This window comes from Varanus komodoensis, unplaced genomic scaffold, assembly GCF_004798865.1.
Source record: "Varanus komodoensis strain SLA01 unplaced genomic scaffold, ASM479886v1 scaffold10, whole genome shotgun sequence".
Classification (NCBI taxonomy): domain Eukaryota; kingdom Metazoa; phylum Chordata; class Lepidosauria; order Squamata; family Varanidae; genus Varanus; species Varanus komodoensis.
This window is the reverse complement of record NW_025335269.1, coordinates 37,270,356-37,295,953: the sequence shown is the minus strand read 5'-3', so window position 1 is coordinate 37,295,953 and position 25,598 is coordinate 37,270,356. Positions and strand designations below refer to the sequence as shown.

At 42.5% G+C, this 25,598-nt stretch overlaps 1 protein-coding gene across 1 annotated transcript in view; it reads right to left on the bottom strand.

Annotated features, from left to right (window-relative positions):
- Positions 1 to 25,598, bottom strand: part of DLGAP2 (DLG associated protein 2) — a 377,632-nt gene that overhangs the window by 68,741 nt on the left and 283,293 nt on the right. The window contains exons 4-5 of the mRNA XM_044419196.1: positions 16,716 to 17,788; positions 5,585 to 5,796 (exon numbers count right to left, since the gene is read on the bottom strand). Coding sequence (XP_044275131.1) covers positions 5,585 to 5,796; positions 16,716 to 17,717 — 1,214 coding nt within the window. The 5' untranslated portion in view covers positions 17,718 to 17,788. The remainder of the gene's footprint in view (positions 1 to 5,584; positions 5,797 to 16,715; positions 17,789 to 25,598) is intronic.

Genomic DNA, 25,598 nt, shown 5'->3' with positions numbered 1-25,598 from the left:
CCACTAATGACTGTGCAAAAAGAATGTGCTACCCAGTACACCCTAGCAATATGTCTGTGCAATATATAAGCAGAAAGCTGAAGCTGTCACTCAAGATTGCCTTAAGTCTCCCCCATCCCTGCTGGCTCCACACACAAAAAGCACCCTCAAGAAGGTAAGTTCATACAACCGTTGCTCAAGACGATTGTTCCGTTCTGAATCACTGTGATTAGCTACACGGATTTTGTCTTCCAAATGTTTCTATGCTGTGAGTTTGAACCACGGATTACAACCTAACCACCCGCTTCTAATTTTCAAAATCAGTGCTTTTGAATAATAATTTTACAAAGACTGCTTCCAGTCTCTAATGTATTCACAAGACCAGAGAGCATATCACTGTGCTCCAGGGCAATGTACATCTACCAAAGTCATCTAAATTTTGGCACACATCCTGAAGATTTCATAGTGATAAATAACACTGCTTTACACTGCTGACAGGAAATGTGATATTAAGGGCCAAAATGAAATTTTGGAGTTTTCTTTTGAATTTCTTTTAAAAGAAGATGCAGCATCCTCCAATTTGATTGGGACAATGGTGCTGGGAAAAGATTCACGCCATTTTCCTAACCTAATTGCTCTCCTGAAACTGCCAATTGCTCCCTTAGCAAAGAGTATGTCCGAATGGGACAGACAGCAACTGGGGGATGCCCCTTATAATAGGGAAGTGGATTGGGAAAGGGTTTTCTACAGCTCCTTCTAGCACTGTGGTCCTGATCCAATGTGTGCATCTCCCAGCTGATTTTGAAAGACTTCAGAGATATGATGGGAGGTGCAATCATGGAATTTCAGCATCTTGTTTAGGTTGGACCCAGTGAGCTTTAGGTTCCCCGTACAAATGCCACTGCAGATGACATCCAAAGGGTGATTCCCAAATTTTAATATGCAGAATGTCTTAGCAAATGGATCTCAACAACTGGATGTAAAGTTTCCATAAGGAGCTGCTGAGAATACCCTCATGAGGAGAAGAAACTCTCCTTTTGATAGCAGTGATCCACTTGGGACAGCATGTTATACATTCTACCTACAAGCAGAGGATCAGCACAGGGCTGGCATTTTGGGTTTGAGAGCTGCTGTGAGACTTTGGCTAAATTTCATGCAATCTGTTAAATCTTTGGGTAAATTTCATTTATCACCCAGTTCTTTCTCTCTGGACCTTCTCTCTGTGAACTGCTTCCCCTCTTCAGCTTCCATAAGGGTTTTCCCATGCAAGGAAGAATTAAAGAAGTAAAAGAATAGATGGAACGTCACAGAGAGAGAAAGAACCACACAGCCACTACTGTAGTGGGATGCACTCACAATCAGGTGCCCGCTTGATTGTGGCTCATCTAAGGAAAAGGACAGGGTAGCCCACTGCCAGTCTTTACTTTGCCACCTGCCTTTAATGGCCATTACATGCATTTTTAAAAAGAAAATAGCTGATCATTTCAAGAGGAGAATCTTGGCAGACTTAGTTATGAAGATGGTCTTTCAGGTATGCAGGGCTTTGCCAATCATCACAGCTAGCACTTTGAATGTATTCAGACTATTATGGTGCAGGTACAGATATGGATGTGCTCCCAGCAATGTGCTTCCCATCAGGACACAGTTGTGTAGTCTCCACCTTCTAGTCCAAGAGTACTGCAGGCAGAGTCCAGTGGAATCACTTCAGGACATTGGAAGGCATTCATGAGCGTCATTAGGTTTAAGCTTGATATAAAGCTAACCACCTGCTCACCAGACAGAGTTGGCAAAAGAAACTTCTGGCCATCCTTACTGTAAGCTGTTTGGGATGTCCGTGATGCATGGTGTACAAAAGTTTTAAAGTTTTATATATATATATATATATATATATATATATATATATATATATCACTGCAACCTGGGTCATCAGGTGCGGAATATGGAGCAAGGCAGAATGAACCTACCTGCCTAGAGGAGGCTAAGGCTCAGCCACCAATCATGTTCGGGATTGCTATCATTCTTCCCTAAGACACTGATGAGAATCACCATTCCAGTCTTGTTCACATCAGATTTCAACATGCTTGGCTATGGTCAGAGATTGAACAGATTAATTTTATTTGGAGAAGAAAATGAAACTCTGGGTGAAGGTGGGAACACATAAAATCAACCTGAGTTTCAAAAGATGTGAGCCTGGATTGTGTAGTTCTTAGAATGTTGCACCAGGACTCAAAAGGCCCAGGTTCTAGTCTCCACTCAGCCATGGAGCTCACTGAGTGACTTGAGGAAGTCATTGCCTTTCAGCCTGACAAACTGCCATGATAGCTTTGAAGATAAAATGGAGAGGAAGCTTATCTATGCTGCCCTGGGTTCTTGCAGGAAAAATGGAGGGATATAAGTATACTAACTACATAAAACCCACTGTGTCAAGATTGGTCCTAAAAGGAGACTACAGCTGGGGGAAGCTTGGGGAAGCTGAGGCTACTGGTCATGATGGCTTTATGCTGGAGGCCCCGTGACTCTGTGTACCAGTTGCTGGGGAACACAAGCAGGTGTGCATGTGAGCAGCTGCATGTACCTCCCACTCACAGGCTCTCACAGGCAGCTGGTTGGCCACTGTGTGGAAATGTAGATAGGCCTTTGGCCCAGTTCAGCAAGGCTCGTCTTAGGTACTTAATCCCAGAGTCGGCTTCTGAGCATAAAATGCAGGATTGCGGTATATTGACTCAGAAATAAATTCCTTGGGTTCTTGCGTGAGGAAAAAGATATAAATGTAATAATAACATAACCAATTTAATCTGAAGGTGCTTAAATATACTCAAGGCACATCTATAGTACAGAGGGCCTATCCCCAATGTATAATTCCTGTATTAGACACACTATCTGACTAAGAGTGTACAAGATGAAATCAGAACCAGCAATGGCACTTCATACATAAATTCTTGCCACAGTGACTGCAATTCAAGAAAATGTATCTGCAGTCTAAACTTTGGCTAATCTTGCAACTGTCATTTTGGGTCTGGCTTGATGAGATCAGGTTTTGTGCCATATTGAATGAAAATATTTAGTATCTAAGGTAGGCAGCTGCATGTTTCCTTTTTCTGCAAAATAAATAACCCTTTAGTCAGTAGCGGGCATTTTACTTAATGAAATGAGATATGTTAGGAAAACACGAACATTTATTCCCCCCTCTCTCTCTCTAAACATAATAATTGAACTGGGAAGACGATTTATTCTGTTGATTTTTCTCTTCTTTTTTAAAATCAGCATTACTCATTTCATACTGCTATCCTTATAAGCAAATGTTTGAGAAAGATTCCATTAGGATAAAATGTAAGGGTGGTAATTCAGAAAATTAATTTAGACAGAATTAACTTTTGTGTCATATGACAGATTAAGCAATCAACATCATCTGTATTGACTTTTTATATTATTGCAGACAGATCACTATGAAAACAGTGACATTTGTTAGTGCATTCAATAACTCTGTTTAAAAGCAATTGCTTTTTTCATTTTATATCCATGGTTTACATTCAGAATTCCCTAAATGTGGGTGAATTTACAATAAGCAGAACAAGGCCTTTTCTTAACTTCTAGGCACCATTTAAAACAACCTCTTCTCCAGACACAGACTAATCTAAGACCTGAATTGCACTTTAGCTCAATGTTGTCTTTCTTAAGATCAAAAATCAGCTGCAGGAAGCAGTTATCTTGAATGGAGCAATAGTGAAAGGAGGGCCATCTTCCTACTCAGAGTCGCTTTCAGAGCAGTTGAGAAGGTAACACTGAGGAGAACAGCAGCCCTTGAGGAACATGGACCCCAGTAAAACCACTGGACCTAAGTCAAACTGCATATATGAGAACTGATTCTCAGCCGGCCAGCGTACTACCCAACTTCTGGGATAATCTAGAGTTACGCTCACCTCCAAATAATTGTAACAGCACCAATCAGGGATCGTGCAATCTCCTTAAGGGTCACAGCTCACTTAGAATTAGCACAGCATTGGAAGGGCTCTAGTGCTGGTTCTTTAGAGACAGGGCGCTTTTATATATGGGATCTGGTGATTCATGAAATTAACACTGACCAGTAAAGTGGCTGGACCTGATGACCTCGACACCACTCGGTGTCTGTTATGTCCTATGCAAATGCTGATCCCACAGTTCCTGGACTGCCAAAATACTGTTCTGGAAAGGTGTTCTAGAATGGGCATACAGGGAAGCTTCTGATATGGAGCTTTTTGCAGCGGAGCATCTGTGGGGCTCCTTATCCATTTCAGTTTTTATTCTGATCTTTCTAGGAGCATTCTGTGGTGCATGATGGTGGTGAAAGTATTTGGGGAATGTTGTTCAGCACAATGGATAGCTCCTATGAAGCTCTGAGTGGGTGTTGCAATAGATACGAGGAAGGAAATAAATGTGGTGCAGTAAGAATAAGGTGCCCCACTGACATGGTTGTCACCAGCCTCCCCATCTGCAGAAAGCGATAATAGAATGCTTTAATGATGCAGCTGCCTGGGCCAGTTCTGAATGGGCTGTCTCTGCAAGGCAAAACGAAGGTAAGAGCCCCTGGAATTCAGGCTCTCCACAGTGAATGTCTTGCTTTCCCCTGTCTGGCCTGAACCGGCATATATTCTTCTTATTAAAAACAAAAAACTAAGTCTCTTGGCCTGTGTGACACAGGATAGACCTTGCTAGCTTCCCACTTGGGAAGAACTGTTACCCGCTTTGCACATGGCAGTCATGAGCGAGAGAAATGGTAAAGCACTCAGAGAGCCAGTTCACTCTTAAGCCTCACAAGGAAGCTGTCCAGCTGTGCTGCCTCTTGACTGATCTCCTAAAGGAGAGGTTTTCTTCCAGAAGCAGAGAGACAGCTGCAGTCGGAAAGAGCGTAACACCCGCTTTCCATGCCCCGTGCGCCTACAAGTAGCTTCTACCACACTCCTCGCCTTCAGTGGCCTTCACTGCAAACAAAACTGGCCCCTGGACCTCTGGAAGTTACCTATCCCGGATACAAATGTTGATGTTTGTCATGCATGGGATATCTTCACTCTTTTTAAGTTTTCCTGAACGTACCCTGCATCAATTGGTTATTTATTTGATCCCAGGGCTACACATATACATAGCAGATTTTTTAAAAGAAACATCCAATAAGGCATGACATATGTAAGCTTTAAGGCAGGCACGAGCACCTGGAATCCAGCGAGAGCACAAATGACTGCCTGGCCTGCTGACACAACTGCACCCTACATGGACCCAGCTGAAGCTCCAGCAGGAAGAACTTCAGCCAGTGGTTTGGCCTGGAAGCACACAATGCCAGGGGGCCTGGCTCCCCCCAGTGGCCTGTGAGGGCTTCAGTTTTGGGTATTGATATGGATATTTCTTCTTAGCATGATTGCCTTTGGCAGGATTCTTTTTTACTTCAAGAAATGGTTCATTTTTCGCACTAGCAGTAGAAACATTTGCTTAAATGGAAAAGGTAAGAATACGCCCAGCTAATGTTTAATTTAGCATAGTATCAGAACTGTGGCTGATGGTCAAGAACCCGCAGAAATAAAGTACTCTGAGACTCAAGCTAATGAAGTGTAGGAAAACATGTTGAGAGGCTTACTTTTGGTGGTCTCCGAGAGCTCTTTGTCCAATAGATTTTAACAAGGACTCCGGATGGACTGCTACCTTTGGTGATGTTTTGGGACTAGAATCGGAATCTCCACTTTCCTCATCTCCCATGGCTTTAATATAGCTTCCACTTCTCATTCTTCTGCAGGGAATTTCCTCATCTTTACCGCCAGCGGGGTACCCTCCCCATTCATCTTGAGGCACCTGAGACAGTGTGTTACAATAAGCACAAAATAGAAATAAATCTGACATTGCTATGGAACCCTTTTAACAAAGAACAGCTATGATAAAAATTGAGTAAGCATTCAGCATGGTGCAAAAGATAGACTGTAATCTGGCTGCTTAGGAATATGGGCAGTATCTAGTGAATGACTATGACCAAGTGGTAGCATCCCCTGGCGGGATATAATCACTAAGGAAGTTAGGAGACTCCACCATTTCCTGATTGTCTCAAAACATGCCAATGCCTGCTAACAATTAAATTATCCTCGTCGTACAACAGGGTCACACCATTGCTATACGTGCACCTTAATGGAAATCTTTATCCACTCTTTAATGCCTATCAAGTATGTGCATTTATCTGTATGCTTGATCTATAAACTGACACAAACAGAGTGAAAGTCAACACAACTGATAACTGCGTTTCACTGTGCCATGGTGAATGAAAGAACCACAGCCACATGGGCGTGTGGATGAGTGAGTGAACGAGCTTTACAGAATTTAAGACAAGAATGGGCCCATGGGAGAGAAGGAAAGGTGGGGGAATCTACGGCTTATAGTCTTACTTTCTTGGTTACATTTCTGCAGAGGATGTGAAAACATAGATGGTAGGGCAGAGAAAGATTTTTTCCTCCATCTCTTTACAGTTCCTCCTTTGTCCTATTGCTTCTTTGCCCTGAACCAACTGATGAGATTTACTTGCATGGTCCACACACACAAACCTTCTTGCGAGAGCGGAAGCTATGCTCTTAGCGGCAGCACACTATGTTCAGAGAGATACGCCTACTGATTTACCTGGATGCCTCAACTGTCCTCCCCACACCCTGCTTGCAGGAAGCCTTCCGGGGGGGCGGGGGGTGTCACATTTTTTATTAATAGGGGGAATTATTAGAATCCCAGTTCTTTGTCTTGCTATATCTTTAGAACCAGTGGAGATCAGCTATGGTTCCCACATAGTGCCCAAATGAAAATGAGTTTGATGGAGTGCTTGCAGTATCTATGACGGTCTAATACATGGTGATCATATAACTCAAAGAAATGTCATATAATTCAGAATCTATTGAGGTGAAGATACAACATTGGAAACTAGAATGTGTGGATTCTAGATAGCTGTTCATGTGCACAACTGGCACGTCATGTCTTGTTTAGTCATTGTGCTTTGTTTGTTTTGTATTCAGCCCTAATTATGCCAGAATATTAGTCAAGTATTTAACTTTAGCCTTCTAGCCTGTCTTTCTTTATAGATTTGTCCTTGCTCTTTCTCAATCTCTCTCTCTCACGGACACACGCACAGAGACGATTGACAGCAGTTGCATATTATAGTGAAAATAGTAACAGTATGAAGTATAATAAAAGGTCAACAGTGGGATGCAAGGTTTAACAAAGTTGGGGAAAGTGACCCAAAAACTGTGAAATCATTTAGCATGGGATTTAACATGCATGTCTCTCAGCTTCTGATATCATCATTTAATCTACAGCTACTGGATGACAATAAAGGACATTTCCTGCTTGCTCTTAGTGTTCATTGTTCAGTCAAAATCTGTATCATACTCTTACTCCAATTTCTTCTGTTCTCACCTTGCAGTGATTGTTTTCTGTGGCCCTGTTTCTTCTGCTTCTCAAGGCTAAATTCCCTTCTTTCGCCATGTGCCATGCACATGTATAAAGCATAGCAAGCCACAGCTGTTCTTTGAAGCCACCTTGTATTTGACTCGTATGATTCTTAAAATCCTACCTCAGGTCAAGCAATTTATAATAAAGTATGTGTTTCAGCACATCGAGTGTGCAATGGAATCATACCCTACCTATATACACATGCACATGTATATATATACACATATATATCGTATGTGTGCCATCAGGAGCATCGTATTTTCAGGATTCCAGATCATTTGGAGATTCTCTAAGCATGCTCAGCTTTATGCTGGGAATTATGCACAATCTACTTGTGAGGCAGGACACATGTGACTAAAAGTTGTTCCTTCCTCCATGGAGAGACTTGGACAGCTGACAGGAAACACCCAAGCTGCCACAACCCTGCAAACTAATATACCTAACTGGCTACATTCTAGGCTAGCTTAAGTAAAGAAGAACCATTGGGTTATGGAGAAACAATTTCTTAGCAATATAGTAAGAAGTCAGCTCCTGTCAAGAAGACCTACTTTAGTCAGCTGTTCTGCTGTGTCTCACCCAATCTATAAATATTCTTCTGTAAAATCCAGATAACTTTGAATGACTTTCTTTAAAATGGTCTTTGCACAAGCTACTTCATCCCTGCCTGCTTGTTCTGGAGTTGGCTCCCTTTTCAGCTCAGCTATATCTTCTCCCACACACTGCAGCACACCCTTGAACTTTCTTTCCAGCATGATGGGAAAAGTGAACCTGCTGAAGATAATGCAAAATAATACACAAACACCAGAAACATGAGGTGAGATATTGCATCCTCCCAACATTTACTTTCTGCTACTGTTTCCCCTAATATAGGAAGCTGCTTCCCACAAAGTCAGACCCTCGGTCCTTTCAGCCTGCTATTGTCAAATCTGACAGGCAGTGGCTCCCCAACACCTGCTGGAGAGGCCAGGAGATGAACCAGAGACCTTCTACATGAACACATGTGCTTGACCACCAAGTCATGCCCTTTCTTACTGTTACTGTCGCAGGCATTTATATGCCTCTTGCATATTAATAATGCTTGTAATATGGAGTCACACAGTACAGGCACAATCAATACATTAATTAAACATCTGTAGACGTTTTCCAGGCAGTTTACAGTGGTTCCTAAAAGCAACAAGATACAATAAAAACAAACATAAATATTTTCCATAAAATGGAATTTATTTTTTAATTAACAGCTAAAACAATGCAGAATAGACTTGTACACACCAGACATAGGAATTAGCCATTGGATAACCCCAGGTTTCTTTAAATAGCCCTCTTGAATGTGCACCCTAGTGTGGGGAAGGGGGTTTGAGTGTGTCAGAGAAGATGAGCGCAATGCCACAAGAAAGAAGGCCAGATTGACTCACTAGGCTGGTCTCCTGGCAGGGTCCCCCAAGGTGGGATGATCAAAGATGAGGCACCAGACTAAGGGGCATTGAGCCTCTTCAGGAGTATCAATCACAGCAGATGAGAATGGACATCTCTAATGATGATGAGGTGAAGAAACTCCTGAAGGACAGCAGCAGTAGCTGAAGGTGACACTGGTGGAGCATCTTTCATGGACCCGGGCAGTGACATCCAAACTAACTCTGGTTAGTATTTTGTAGAAGAAGGTAATGGTAAACCACTTCTGCATCTTCTTACCTTGGCAAGGGTATGATGCCATTGCATTTATAGTCTTGCTGTAAGTCAGAGATGACTTGAAGGCATAAAACAACAAACAGCATCTTTAAATCCCTAGCACAGAGGGCAGCCCTAACTAGAGGCTGATGACAACGTTAGCACTAGGCAGGCCTCAGTGGATGCCCTCAGAGAAGGCCTCAGATGTGGATTGTAGCGTATGGGTAAATTGCAGCTGGGAGAGGCATTCCATCCAGTATTGCGCTCCCAAACCAGGTAGGGCTTTATTGATCCCAAGCCATATAAGGCCTTCTATACAGCACTTTGAAGCATATGAGAAGCCAATGCAAGCAAGCCGGAATTGCCGTAATGTGTTCAGACCTAAATTACTAATCTGGCCACCATGTTTTGTACATGCTGTAGCTTCTGAAGTGGTCAAAGGTGTCCCCATATAAAGCGCACTGCAGAAAATTGCATGTTTCGATGGATCTTCACTAGACTGAAAAATGTTGCTGAGACAGCAGAGACTTTGATTTGCATTATGTAAAAACTCAGAAAAAAATCCAGTCTGTGGTAGATGCTGCTGGATAATAGAAATATTCTGCAAGCAATCCATATAGCTTTGAACTCAGTGTTAGCTCTCATATCTTGTAATGGATCTAGACTGGGCCCTAATAGGAAGACACAGAATTGTTTGCCCTTGCAATGTGCTAAAGGTTGCACTTCCTATTTTCATATAATTAAAGCACAGCTATTTACTTTCTGCAGGATGCACCCACTGAGCCAAGGAGCACACACTGGAAACATGAAATGTCAGAATTCCATATCATAGACACATGTGAAGACACATACAGAAATCTGTAAAAGTGGGGGGAAAGAAGCAAGAAGGGAGCAAGCTTAAAGATAACATGAAAGAATTCCAGTTAACAGAACAGTATCCTCATTGTATTATCAGAATGTTAGAACTGAAGAGATTGAAAACATTCTTTTTGCCTGAATCTATTCACCCCTCCCCGCTTTGGATCACATACACTGAAGTGGGGGGAAATTCTTTGAGCTTTAAAAATTTCAACAAAACTCAGCTCCAAGCTTAAGCCAATGTCTACGATACTCCTTTTATCTGAATATGTAGTTGGTCAAAATCTGTCTTCGTTTTCTGAAACTCAAAGTGGAAGAGTAGTGAGACGTCAAAAATACCTTAAAGAAAAGTATTTCATTAAGTGCATACTTTTTTTTTTCATTTCAGGGCATGATCAAAAGAGACCTTTGTGTTGAAACTGAATTTTGCATCTCACTTGATCATGTTTACATTGCCATAGATTAATCAGTTCATTAATTTGTCCACAGTTGTATCACAGTGGTTTACATGCCTGAAACATGCTCTTAACAGTCAGCCTCTCTGATATGCCCTCATCCCTCCCTTCACATACTGCAGACGGAAGCACCTCTTTCTTATTCGTTCAGAACAGTCCCAAAAATCTGTATACTCGTACTGAAAATCATCAAAGTGGCTTGATGGCTTGTGCAAATAGTTATTGGTGCCTGAAATTCCCATCTGCAGAGTTTGCATCTGCTAATTGGGAATAATTACCCTAATTAGTTACTTGTAACAAGTGCTGATAGCTTTAATTTCTAAAAAGCCCTTTTCCTGTTCTTGATATTCATCCCTTGTATCTGCATTATTTAACACATGGAGGAATGTATATGTCCAAAGTTCAGAACCTGAGTCATGTGCCTATATCAGAAAAGACACAAACACGTGGGAACCTACATTCAATTTGCAATTGATAAGTGAATCATATAAACACATGTTGGCACGTACCCTTTATATGCTACACGCAGGTACTTTGTACTCAAAAAAATCAGTCTGGACGTACAGTGTCCGTTGAGAAGCAAACTGCATTTAGAAGAACTCAAGGAAACTATTGTCAGCCTCACACTGCTCTGCCATCTGCAACTGAGGCATAGCAACACTGAACCTTCTTTCTGAGTTGTTGCAAAGATTACTGACATAATGTGTGAGAAATGCTTTTTCTTTTAGAAAGGCGTGATGCAGATACCAAGCAAATATTAGCAGTAGTAGTCATAATCATAATAACATGGAACAGTAATATAATTTAGAAAACAGGATCCCTTTCTTCCACTTCTGGAGATTTGCAGTGCAATTATTTGCATTCGAACAGAATCCGTGTGAGAAGAGGCTGTGCCTTATTCTGTGCTGCCCGCAGTGGAGCTATGGAAACCAGTTTTAGCAAATGTGCTTATTATTCAGTCACTGCAGCACGGATATGTTTACCTTTATTTTATGACATGTTATATAGGAAAGATGACTTTAAAAAGAAAGTCAGGAATATATTACCATTTTATTAGTGGGAGCCCTTGTATTTGTACCTATTGCTGATGGCACCTCCCTTGGAAGCCTTTTTATTTGCTTATTCCAAGAGTGCTCATAGTTTTGTAAATGCTGCAAACCATATTCACATTTACGTTACCTTTTGTGCCAATGAACTGTTTGCAAAGGCACTTTCGGCTGTTCTCTGACCAAAAATTTGCTTCTAGGAAGAGAACAATTTATCTACTGCAGACATCACTCCACCCCCCCCCCCCCCCCCAGCCACTATGGTTTAAGGTTATGTGAACAAGTGTCAGGCTTTTGTGCGCCCCCTCCTGGCAGGGCAGTGAGTGGAGCGATCAGAAATTTTGCTCCCATTTTCAAGTCCTTGTTTGTCAATGCGTCCTCCCCCCGATGAACAGAGATGAAATGACACCCTGATGTTGTGATGATACAATAAGTTTTAAGGATTTGCTAGGGCACACATGGGCAACCACGGACCTTTAAGCCGGAGGCTGTCCTCATTGGTCCCCTCTGCAGCCTGCTGAGAGCCCTTTGCTGCCCCTGAATTCTCCCCCCTTGTCAAATTACTGCCCAAAATGGTGTCACTGCAGAAATAGCCACCGATACTGCTGTTGGAATGGATTCTGCTGATATGGATGGACTCCAGCCCTTGACTCTGCTTCACCACCAAATTTCTCTCCACTGTGGATTAACTGACAAACGGAGAGCAGCAAACTACTGCTGCTGAAACACAACCCATCCCCGTGGCCTAAGCTACAGCCCACAGAGAACCTGACCCTCTGAAGGGGGATGCACTAGTGTCTTCTAGCAGAGGACTTTCTTGCTGACGCTGCTGGTCCAAGGTCTGTGTGGACTGATTGCTACACATGGGAAAGGAATGGCATGCAAGCAAACTGCAGAGGAAGTGGGCTGGCTGTTACCCAAGGAGAGAGGAAAAGGTGCAATGCAGAGGGTGATGAAAGGAAAAGGGGAACATGGAGCCAATGACTTTTAATCTGGAATATGCTCAAAATGAGGTTTAAATGGGAGTTGAAGGAAAAACTGGTTGTTTTTGAGGGCTTGCTGCTTTTGGGGTAATGTGTGTGTGAGCCTGTTCTGAGCTTAGTTCATGTTCTTTGAGGAAACAGCTGCAGCAGGTCTTTCCCAGTTCTAACACTAAGGGCATCCTAATTTTCAAGAGATGGATAATGAAGAAAAAGGGCTTAGTAATTGCACCTCAAAGGGAAGAGTTTTTCCCCTTTTGCTGTAAACAAGGATTACAAAACTTATTTTAACATGGTCTTCTCACTTCCGCGACAGTTATTTTATCTGCATAATCCCAGGTTATAAAAAAGAATTAAAATAAGCTAACAGAAATAGCCATGCCTCTAGATAAGCATGAGGTCATTTCCTGCCCTGTCTTAACCCTGCCTTTCACTTTGTTTATTGTTCTAGAAAGATACTTTTCAATGAACTCTTTAGAGATGTTGACATCAGCATAGTGCTGAACATGCACCTGACCTGTATTTAAAGGAGAAGATTTAGCAATTCAGCAGCAACTTCTTAATCCTAAATTAGCCAGCGTGCCGCTAAGTATATTTTTTGGCCCAGTTACATGAGCATTTGAGCAGAACAAAATCAATAGCAGATTGCCTTTTATTACATTTTAAGAATAAGAGAAGCAGGGTTGCACTTCCTTGAACCTTAAATACATCTTCTAAAAAGCCTCCAGATAACCAGGCCTCATTTCAAATATTTCTTCTTCCACCGTCTAGTGAATAGCTTTAAATAGTGTCTGTATCCGATTGTTTATTCAAGGGTTACACATTGTCTCCTACAAATAAGTCAAAGATATTGGCAAATATCATTGCAGACCAAATGACTCAAGCAGAGATAGGTTAATGTAAGCCATGTGAACATGTGGATTGATTATAGCACAAGTGAGAAGGCCCTTCTAACAGGAGAATGATCCACTCAGTCCTCTGCATGCTTAGGGCCAGACTCAACAGAGGGAATGTGCTGGGAACTAGTGTGGCACAGTGGCTGTGGTGTTGGACTGGGGATTTGGGAGCTCCGGGGAGTAATCCCTGCTCAGCCATGGAGCTCATGGGGTGACTCTGGGCCAGTCACAGGCTTTCAGCCTAACCTCTGTTGTGAGGATAAATTTGAGAAGAGGCGGAACAGTTCCTGAAAGGAAAAATGGGGGATATAGTGTAGGCGTTCTTCAAAACAAACAAATGAGAAGTTTCACACAGCATCTCTGAGAAGGAAATAAGGTGAAAGGGTGCTTAATATTCACTGTTTCCCTAATCGAAGTTGCCTCAGTGTCCCCAAAATATATGAACTCACACAACAGCTGTATGTTTCCTGCCACACAGCTTGGGCAGGAACAATTTAGACAGGCAAATATGTGTGAGGGAAGAGGTAGGGATCAGCAATCCCATCCCACAAAAGAGGAAAACACTATTTTGGGATGCATAAATAGAGGCATCACTTCCAGAAAAAGAGAAGTGCTCATTCCCCTCTACTCTGCACCAGGCAGACCTCACCTGGATTACAGCATTCAGTTCTGGACACCCAGGTTTAAAAAGGATGCTGATTATCTGGAGAGGATTCAGAGGAGGGCAACCAAGATGACACAGAGACTAGAAAATAAGTCATATAATGAGAAGCTGAAAGAACTGAGCCTGCTGAGAAAAAGAGACTATGCGGTGACATGATAGCATTCTGCAGGTACTTCAAAGGCTGTCACAAAGGAGAGGGGAAAGACCTCTCACTCATCCCAGGTTGTAGGACTCAGAAGAATGGATTTAAGCTCCAGCACACCAGGCGCAGGCTAGACACAAGGACAGATTTCCTAACTGTAAGAGCAAGATGACAGTGGAACCAGCTCCCAAGAGAGGTTATGGGCTCTTAAACACTGGAGGCATTTGAGAAGAAAATAGACAGTTATCCAAGTGGGATGGTGTAACTGGCACCTTGCACCAGCAGGGGGTTGGACTCAATGGCCTGTTTGGCTCCTTCCAAATCAACTATTCTATGCTCTGCAGTGCCAATTTCACAATCTTCGGTGCACCTCATAATTAGGTGCTAATTATTGAAAGACAATGGAAGATCCTCATCATGCCTGCTGAGGAGCTTGGGCAGGTAGAGGTCTTGCACCCATCCTGTTTGAGCGATCCCATGACTAGCTGGTTTGCCACTGTGCGTGTGTGGAGTGCAGGACTGGATGGACCTCTGCATGGATTTTATTATGGATCTTCCAAGTCACATCATGTAGATCCCTCAAGACCAAGAGGGGGCATTTCTGTCAACAGGACTTTAGCATGTAGAGAATTGTTGCCTTAACAGGAGGAAAAAACACAACTGCCAGCCAATGTGTGCACCTTGACATTGACATTTAGCTACAAATAAAGGTTGAACTACACCTTGTGTGTGTATGTGTGCATATGATGTGTGCATGACAAAGCCTGGCACCATTTTAAACGCAGTTTCAGGAAAGGGAGAACTTGCAGGAAAGCTGTGACAGGCAGAGAAAAAACAAACAGCCAGAGGTCATTTGGAGAAAAGATGGAAAAGTAAAGGCTAGCAGTAGAGGTGGACAATCTCTGAGGTGCCTGGAAGGCCATGCTTCCATCCTCTGGCTCCACCCCTTTCCCCCAACCACACACTGTTGGATGGCTTCCCAGATTTTGTGCCCCCCCCCCCCCCATTCTAAAAGGTTGGATCATTTCTTCTAAGGCTTAGTTATTAGCAGTAAGAACTCTGAGTTGCACTACCTGGGCGTGACAATAACTATCCAAGGATTCTCCAGGTGCTTCTGCCAGATGAAGCAAGGTGGGTGGCTACAAAAGTGAGGGCCTTTTCAGTGGTGGTACAGCATTAGTGGAACGTTTTCCCATAAGAGGCTCACCTGGTATCTAAATGATGGTTTTTCTGGACTTTTCGTTCTCCCAGGCATTCTGAGAACTGATTTTATTGCTTTTAGTATTCTATTCTACTTCTGGTTTTAAGGTTTTTCTTTTTGGATGGGATGTTGCAGTGGGTCTATTCTTTGCTGCTGGTTTTATTTAGGTTTGATTCTGTGCTGGTTTTATTTTTAAGTTTCTTTTATATATTTTAATGTATTGCACATCACAGTTATTGGTCAGTTTAAAAATGCAAAAATCAAATGAACAAAACAAGCTAAAGTATGTTGGTGTTTTTCATATTGTTTGCTTACTCTTTTTTGCCTTCATCCCTAGCCACAACTGAAATGTGGTATCAGAAATGAAATTCAGTCTTCAGGCTAAAACAAGACAAATACTTCAAGCTTAAAGGCATCTCCTCCCAGCTCACCTCTACTCTAAATTTGTCCTTCCTGAAGCTGCATTTCTTTTATAGACATGGTGTTGGACTCTATAACATACACTGAAACAAATGAGTCTCATTTGGACATTTTCTGATCCTTAAGCATGGCAGAAATCAGATGCACATACTGGGTATGACATTCAAAGATAGCAACAAGAGTTCTCTTCCAAAGCTGAAACATGCTTTGTCCAGAGAACCCACTGGCATATTCTCCCATTTGGTTAGCAGTACTAAAGGGAAGGATTTGTGGAGGTCATTATTGTTACTAGGAGTTTGTAAATGGTTCAGAAATGAAATAGCAATTGAAGATGCTAGAAACAGAGATAGGAGAAGCAGGGATGCGCAAGCTCAATTAAATTCTTTGAACTTTAAAAGATGGTTTGGCTTGCTCTTATTCTTGTTTTTGGCCTGTTTTTCAGTTGGTTTGAATGGGAAAAGTTGTGCTGATTTTGTGGCTACGAACACAAGGTCAGGACTTGACTTTGTGAACATTTTCAGAGAACTTGTGCTCCTGTTCACATTCACTCTGAAGTTTAGAAAGGGGGCATTTTTGAGTACCTTATGAAACTGAAACAAAATTTTCATAATCTCTACTAGAAATTGAGCTTTAAAAATGAAAATATTCTTGTGAGGTGATTAAAACCATAAGTAGCTGATGGGGTTTGTTAAGTTTAAATTATGACCTATTACAATTCTTATTTACATAACCAATTCGATTGCATTTTATTTTAGATACTATTACTCATATATTATGGAGAACATATTAATAAGAACAATCTCCATTCTCTCTTCTCACATTTTATTTCCAGATGCAGATGAACTGTGCAAAACCAGGGAACTGAAAAAAAAATGTACAAAATGCACGCAGAATCCCCTGTGGCTGATTTGATAATTGCTTGCTCCTGCCCAATTAATAGCATTCACTGCATTCAGCTCTTACCTGAAGATAATGGCATGGCCTCAGGGAAGGTTTTACTTCCTGGTGAACTAGAGGTTTATCTAGGTTAAGGGATGACTTGCGATATGCTTCTTTTGCCTGGCTCACTGTAAGTGTGGACCAAGAACTCCTTTTCATGTATTTGCCATCAGGGGCCATTGAAAGCCCTTCACAAGCTGAACATTTTACATCATTGTTACTCTTTGAAGTCTTCAATGAGAGATCTCCGAAGTGTCCCTGAAGGGCTTCTGGGTAGCAGTGAGAAATATGGTCCACATGGTGCCTGTTTACAACGCTAGGTGTACGGTAAGTGCTATCGCTGTCCAAATTATCATCAGAGCTCCACCAACTACTCATCCCAGTTTTATGCTTAGTCTCAGGTTTCCGCTCTTTGCTTTTACTTCTTTTGCTATGTTTAGAATGATGTCCATGGTGATGGTCATCCCCTCGCCCATCTCCTTTTGTCCCGTTGACATTGCTCTTGGAAGATCCTTCTAAAGAATGAGATTTTGTGAAAAGTTTTTGAACAGAATGAACAAGATGGCGTATTCTCCCCGGGCTTTCGCTGCGTTGTTCAGCAGCCGTTGAAGTCCTCTGGTATTGTAAAGTATGAAAGCCATCCCTGTGGAGAGGGAGTTGTTTCTCAAACTGATCCAGCAGATTTGCCGGGATCCGATTAATCTTGGTGTTGGTGTGAGACATGGTGCAATCGTCCCGAGTATCGTAATGTGAGGTGTAGTGCATTCTGGGGAAAGTGCTGCTGGACATATGATCGCCCATAACCATGGGCATCATCATGCATTCTGAATGGATGGAGCTGCGGGGTGAGCAGCGATGGTGGTCCATTGGACAGCTCTCCGTCGGACTGAGAAGGTAGGACTGCCTTGACTCCTGGCCATGGTGAAGATGATCGTGGGCGTGTTCACAATCCTCAGGAGATGCCAGACCACATGTATGCGCAGAACATAGCTGTGGTTGATTGCGACTGCCAGATAATCCTTTCATGTTCCTTGAAACAGGAGAGTAACTTTCCTCATTGAAGTGCTGCTGGGTAGGAGACCATGAGTATGGCTGGTCTGTTAACAGAATACACAGACACATTAACTAGGACAAAGGCAATGGGCATCTTAAGAGCATAATACAAAGAAATACTGATTTTAACGTCAGGCATGGGTCAGGTTAAATGACTTATCAACTAGCTTTTTTTTGTTTTTTGTTTGGTCTTTAGCAAAGTATTTACTACCCTTTTATTAATCTGTGTGATACTGTGTGTAATATAATACAATCATTATAATGCTATACTGAATGAAATTATTTGTTGAGAAAAATGAACAAAAGCAGCGAGGTTATCCAAATCATTTGTTGACTTCTTGATGGCACATTCTCCTCCCATTTGCTCTTTCATACCCAGTGGCATGAATATTACCTTACTTCTACTGCCAACAAATGACTCCATAAACCACATATCTTTTTCTGAACTTTTTTTTTAATTAACATAAGACAAGTCATGCTGGATAAGGCCAAAGGTCCATCTAGTCCAGCACTCCATACACACCGTGGCAAACCTACAGAATCCCTCAAACAGGATGTCTTCTGTTTTTCAACCAGTTGGTGATCCATAAGACTGCTCAAACTTTTATTCCATGACGGCTTAACTTTGGTGAGCGACTTTGTCAAAAGCCTTTTGGAAGTCCAAGTAAACAATGTGTCCCTGTCTACATTCTCAAGGAACTCCAGTAAGTTAGTGAGATAAGACTTCCCCTTGTGGAATCCATGCTGATCCCCCCCACCCCCAGGACGGCTTGTCCCTCTATGTGCTTAGTGATTCTATCTGTAATAACGCTTTCAAGCAGCTAACCCAGAACAGATGTTAAATGAACTGGCCTGTAATTTCCCAGATCCCCCTGGATCCCTTTTGTAAAAATCACTGTTATATTGTCCATTCTCCAATCCTCTGGTACAAGGGCTGATTTTAGGGACATGTTCGCTATTTTGGTAGGAAATGGCTGCAGCAATTGCACTTTCCCCTCCAGACTAGTGAAGGGAGCAAAGTCACTCAACTTGCTTATGGGCTGAGACTCTTTGGCACTGGGGTTCCTTGCATCTGGAGAGCTAGCTCTTTGCAAGCCTGCCTTCTTATATAGCTCTTGGTGGGCTGGGCCAACTGCTGCAGCAACCAATCTGACTGGAGGGCCTTGCTTGAAAAGCAAGGGAGGGTGTGGCTGAACTCTTGGTCTGACCTAGCTTGTGGGATTGGGAATGAATGAGTGCCAATGTATGCAAACTGTTAGTTCTCTCCTCTGGGAATTGAGGTGCCTGATTCACTGGAGATCACAGCAGTGAATGGCCACAGTCAGACGGAGTCAGTCCAAGTCCACAAACCTATTTTTGTCTTTGCACCAGTACAGGCTCAGCTTCTTTCCAATCATATGAATGTAGCTGTGTCTATTATCACTTCTACCAGTGACTATTATTACCCATGCTGAACCTAATGGAAAAAGATGGATTTAAGTATATATAATTCTTGCCTTCTCAACTAGCCAAAGCAGACACATGCTCCTGAAGTTGCAGATTCTGCTAGACTTATTAACTTTCTCTCATGACTTTCTGGGTAAAGTTTTGCCTAACAAACAAAAAAAGCTTCTAATTAAGTGTGTCTTCTATAGAAAGCTCTATTGTGTTCATGGTTTGATGAATTCTTTTGCTCAGTGTTATACAAGATCTTGCAGCTGTGAAATTCTGCAAACAAATCAGAGAAAGCAGAGAACACTTGAGTTTGATTTAGGTATTCAGAGACCTCCTCAGATGTCAGTTTATTAAACCTTTCAAAAGGAAATGAACATCTGAAATGTAACAGCAAGTCCTTTCATAGAAGCAGCCCTACTTTGCAGTAATTATACTTGATGTTGGCTTCTTCACAGCCTTTTGACATACTTGCTCAAGAAAACATAAGTATTGAAAGTTGTAAGAAATGCACAATACTAATAAGTAGTAGATTTCAAGGGAAATTGGAGCCAGAGAATGAAGTCCTTATTGTACAATGGATTGACTCTGAAATGGATTCCAATAGAACACATTAAATTTGATGCAACGGATGGCATCCGCTCCTTCACAAACCTAGGATGCTATCCAGAGAGAGAATCAGTCACTGAAAACGTAATTGGAGCTTTTCACAAGACTGAAGTTCTCAGGGAAGTCCTCATGGTGTGCCACAGACCAGAAGTGATGTCTCTTAGACATCTGCCCCTGAGTAAAACTAAACTGCAGCTTCAGCTCTTCATGAGAGACAGAGACTGACCCTAAAATGAAGTTTACTATTCTGCCAATAAGTAAGAACTAACAACCACTGCAAGCTGCACCATCGCTACCACAAATCTGTAAATTCCCCCCATCAAACATACTTTAATACAGAAACATTGGTATTAAAGTTGAGAAACATAAATATGCCATACTGGAGAAGACTCCCTCCATAGGTTCGCCACCACTGGTGTAGTTCCTCTCTCTCTCTCTGTTGGTGTAGTTCCTCTCTCTCTCAATTGCAGGGTCAGTAATCCACCATCCTCATTCAGGGTTCTCATATGTCACTGCTTATATGAGAAATAGCTACCTGACTCACCATTGCCAAGCAGGAATTCCTCCCAGGTAAAAAAGCAGAAAGATTTTACTAAAGTTTGTCCCTTTCTCTTTTTAAACCCCAATTACTAAGTTAGATGGGCGTGTGGGTGATTGGCCTTGTGACAACTCTAGAGGTTTGTGTAAGGCCATTGTATGCTAACTGCACTAAGTCTATTCAAAATATTTTTTTTTCCTGTTCACAGATTCCTTAACACTTTTCTTCCTCCTAGAACCCTGAAAAACTTGTAAAAGACATAATTGCATAGCTCTGATTATATAATTTTAATCAACAAATCAAGCAGCATTCTGGGATTAGCCTTGTAACAAGCAATCAAATTAGGAACAGTTAACTCCAATGATAAAGGAATCATTATCTTTGTGCAGGTTTTTAAATGGTGAGCTACACTGGTAGTGGGACATTTATACCCCCCCCCCCCACAAATCACTGAAATGGTACTTATGATTCTGGGTAGCAGAAGGCTTCTGTGACCCAATACTAAATATAAACAGGCAGTGTAGACCTCTTTGATCTTGGGTCACACTTCAGTTTGGAAAGAGTCCTATAAGGATAACTCGCTGGTTACTCACTAAAGGGAAAACAAGGCTGTCAGAAGCCTCAACTTTGTTATTCTACTGAAAGGAACATTACATTTTTATACCTTCTCCCCTTTCTTAGTCCTATGTTGTTTTCCTTAAAATAAAACCTGAAACAATCTTTAAGTGACTTTATTATAACCAATGGGTCACAGCTGGTCAGCCTGGTTCTTCCTCTTTCAGGTTCCTCCCTCCAAGCTTTCCCTGCAGGTTTGCCATGTGTTTTTTCTGCTTTTGTGGTACATTCAGAGCAATTTGTGATCCAGGCTCTTAATATTAGTGCTGTGCAAAAAGTTCATTCATGTTTCCAAGGATCTTCATTCCATTTCATGCTTTTGAAAAATGTTTCAAGGGTGGAAGACATTTTTGGTCCTGTGGGTCTTGTTCCTGCATTCTTCTAGTTAGGAGATAGCTGAAACATGTGTATGTGTGAGCTTGTATGTGTGCACTGATTTCTCCAGCAGTCTGCATCCTCCATGACTTCCTGCCTTTTAATAAGATCTGGTGGAGATATTGCAAAGTATCACCTCCCATGGGGCTTTTTTAGATCAGCAGGTATGGGCAGTCAGCCAAAGGTGAGTCTGGCCTCTAGATGAGGCATTTACTGTGCTACCTCACTGCCTCATTCATGGAATTTTAAGGGCAGTCCAGACAATGACATCTTCGATTTGTCAACTTATAAAGGGAATGATGAATGAATGAGAGAGATAAAGAACAAACAAATGGACACACCCCCACAGTAAGATGGGAACTTTCTAACAAAAGCAGGTAAGCAAAATGACCTGCTTTCCTTGCAGAGTATTCCAGGTTCAATCCCTGCCATCTCCAGGTACAGTTGGGGAAAATTCCTGCCTGACACCCTGGAAAGCTGCTGCCAGTCTGTGTCAACAATACTGGGCTAGATGATTCCCAGGTCTGGTTCAGTATCAGGCAGCCTCCTATGCAAACCCTGGGTAGTTGGGAGAAAAGGGTCGGAAATGTAAAAAATTACCTAAATGAGAATGTGCTTCCTCCCACAATGTTGGCTGTTAGCCATAGCTGGTTAGAGGTTAAAGCCACAGGAGTGCCCTGCCAGGCCAGCCTTTCTCTGTTGCCAGATGCTTGGAGGATGCCTGAAGCAGGGGGTGACATTTGTCCTCAACATCTGGTATTCAGGCATAGGTGGCTCTGGACATAAAGCTTCCATTTGCTATCAGGCCAACAACCACTGATAGCCATATTCTCCATAAATTCATCTAATCCTTGTAAAAGTTGTATCATAAACCAGGTTTTATGAGACCCTGAGGGGGAGGCTTTCCTTAGCCCCACCTGTTTTGCCCTGCAGGAATTCCTCCACTTCAGAATGTGATTCTCTCAGCAGCAACTGCCTCTTGGCAGTGATGGGAAAAGGGAGCAAAGGGCTCGCAGATTCAGCTGTAGCCAGACTTTGCTTCTGAGAATTGGGGGCGGGGTGGGGGAGGGTGCTGCCCTTGACAGTCACAAGCAACTAGAAACTCATGAGCAGGTACAGAAAGAAAGTGCCATTTGAAAAATGTGCCTTTGCCTCTGTCTCAGACCTTTACAAGGTCGGGCAGGCTATCATGTCAGTACCCGTTATCAACAGCTGTAGAGAACACAAGTCCTCTATCTTATGACTCATATTTGGACAAATGAACAAAAGCATCTTCATTTTGATAAAGGCATAGCATCCATCTCTCTCTCTCTCTCTTTCTCTCTCTCTCTCTCTCTCTCTCTCTCTCTCTCACACACACACACACACACACACACACACTAGTGGTGAATTGCCCAACCACATATTTTTACACATTGGAAACCATTTACTTAAAGCAGCTTCCAAGAGTAATATACAGGCAACGGATTTAAATTCAAATGCAATGGCCATGAGGCCTAGCAGGCAGAATCCAGCACCGATGCCCCTGCTGCTTCTCTTGCTGCTTCTGTTGCCCAAGCGCTGGGTCCTGCCAGTTCCATTGTGCATCGCTTGTGCAACTCGTTTCTCGCGTGTGGAGCAGCTCCATTGTGCAAGGTCTGCTGACTGGCATGTTCCAGCACTGAGCATTTCACTAGAGTTCAGCTGCTCCCAGAAGCATGAAATCTTTGTTCTTTGAATGGTGGGCACTGCTTTTGGATGGAAACTGGCAGGTTGCAAAAGAATCACTAGGGACATAAGTTCTTCCCAGTGTGTAAAAATACATAACTTGGCACCTGGTTGCTTTAATTTAATGGAAGACGACATCAAAAATCAGAGGCATGACTGAACTTGTTCCACATCCCCCTTTGGAGCGGGATGGCAGAGAATCTACTTGTATGGAGGACATGAGGCTGCCTGGAGGTGGAGGCAGGCAGGTGCTCAGTCTCACATGTGACTCATTTGGATTGCGGCGGATGGGTCAGCAGAGCTTCATCTTCAGGCCCAACTCCAACATCATTCTGTTCTCCTTTTAAAGTAGGAGAAAACTTCTGTTCTCATGGAGGCACGTGAATGACTTTGAACCCCTCATTTTACTTATCTATGTATTTTATTTCTTGCATTTCTGTACCACCCACCAGCTGAAACTCTCTGTTGAGCTCAATCGAGAGAAATGCTCAATGTGACATCAGTGTGAGTAGAAGTGGAAGGAGTCAGGCAATAGCTGTGTCAGTGCACTGCCTCTTCCATGTGGTTTTCTCATTCTTCGAGCAACGTATGATGTTTGAAGGGGATCTTTTGAGTTAAGCATGTGGATGAAACTTGGTACTGTGATCCCTGAACAGAGGCAGCCCCTTCCCCACCTTTGAGGGGGGCTTCCATGCACTGAGAATTCCTATCTGTCCGTCACACTGCTATTTCATAAGGAGGTAAGAAGAGCCTTGCAAGATCAGACCAAAGGGCTACCTGGTCCAACATCCTGCTCTCAGAGTGGCCAACCAGGTGCAAGTCCACAAGCAGGCCACTTGTGCTCCCAAGCACCTGCCATGGAAAAGCCTGTGGCCTCTGATACAAGTGGTAACACAGGGCCATCATGGCTACAGGTAGGGCTAACATTGTCTCATCCAGGAGCTTACACTGGCACAGTGCCCCCACCCCGCTTTCAAAACACACCTTACTTCCATCAGGAAGAATGAACTTTTTTCTTTCTGTATTTTTGCTTTGCATAGCCAATTCAATTTCTTTTCAGCCTACTATTATTGAATTATTCCAAATTTTATTCCCCAGTTTTCCTCTGGAAAGCTCAAGGTGACTAAAATCAGGGAGCAGGTGCCAGAACCCATGAACTAACAAGCAGGAGAAGCAACATTAAAATGTTAAAAGAACAGCAAAAAGAATCATCATCAGTTAAGATGATTCAAAACCCAGAGAGAGTTAAAAGTGAAATTCAGCCAGAAATCATCATCATTCTCTTCATCTTCAGGATCAATGTCATTTCTATACCTCCTCTTTTATTGCCCTCTGGGTGGTCTACTACAATCCATAAAAATTAAGTGATAAAATACAGTTAGACATCAAGATATACATCCATTCACAGCTCAAATGCCTTCCTCAAGAGAGCCTTGGATTTCTCCTTCCATTTCAAGTTCATCTTTGCTCCTGGCCTCCTGTACGCATGTAGCCAGGATCAGGCCCTTATAATTAGTTCCAGTCATAACCATGCTGTTAACTTGGACTGCTTCTATTCCAGCACATATCTCTGGGCCTGGGCCTGGCACAGGAGACCAAATCCAGCATGCTCAGCACACACATGGGAACTGTACAACCATTCATTTGGGGAAAGAACACGATAGTAAAGGATGTTTGCTTGCTTTCGCTGCATTTTAAATTGAATAATTCCTCTGATAAGAATCACATTGTGAATGTATTTATTTAACTAAAATAGCCTCGCCAACATTTCCAGTCAACTATAAGGGATAAATGTGTTGGATTGGGGATGCTGGGAATTGTAGTCCAACACATCTGGAGGGCACCAGGTTAGAGAAAGCTGAACTGAAATGTTCTGTTGCTTGGCAAACATTTCACAGTAGCTTTTTTGAACATCGTATATATAGAAGGGGGGTGGGGTCATAACAATACTTGCCCCCCCCAGATCTGTGTACATTTGGGGTCACTTTGGATAATGAAGCGAACATGCATAAAGCAGAGAGTTCCACCATTCAACCTTCTGCATGTTTAACACATAATGGCAAAGATTGCGGTCTAGCTGATGCTCCTCGTGTCCTTTGGGACAGGTCAAAGAGCTCCATGTTTTTTTCCTCTTCCAATTGTGGCTGAGTCCACTCCTCAGAAAGCGGGATGTGGTGAGGTGTGATGCCAATCAGGCTTGCATTAGGAGCTTTCCTGGAAATGACTGTCTGTCTGTCTGTCTGTCTATAGATGACCCCCTATCCCACACATGCTGCTCTGTTTTGGAACTAGGGCTCTCTGGCCTGTTGCCTGGGGACATGTTTCTTCAGCAATTGGCTGGGGACACTCCCTCGCTCATCTTTCTCCTTGATTCCTGCTGACTACTGGGTAGAAGGACAAGGGAATCTTATTTTTTGCCGATCTTATTTTTTATTTGAAAATATCCTGCAGTCTTTTGCATTTTAATTTAATACTGCATTCATTTCGTCAGTAATTTAGTAATACTTATGAAGCTCTGCTATTCTCTGTTTCTTATCAGACATTTGGAGTAGCTGGAAATAGTTCTAGAAGGGCTGCTT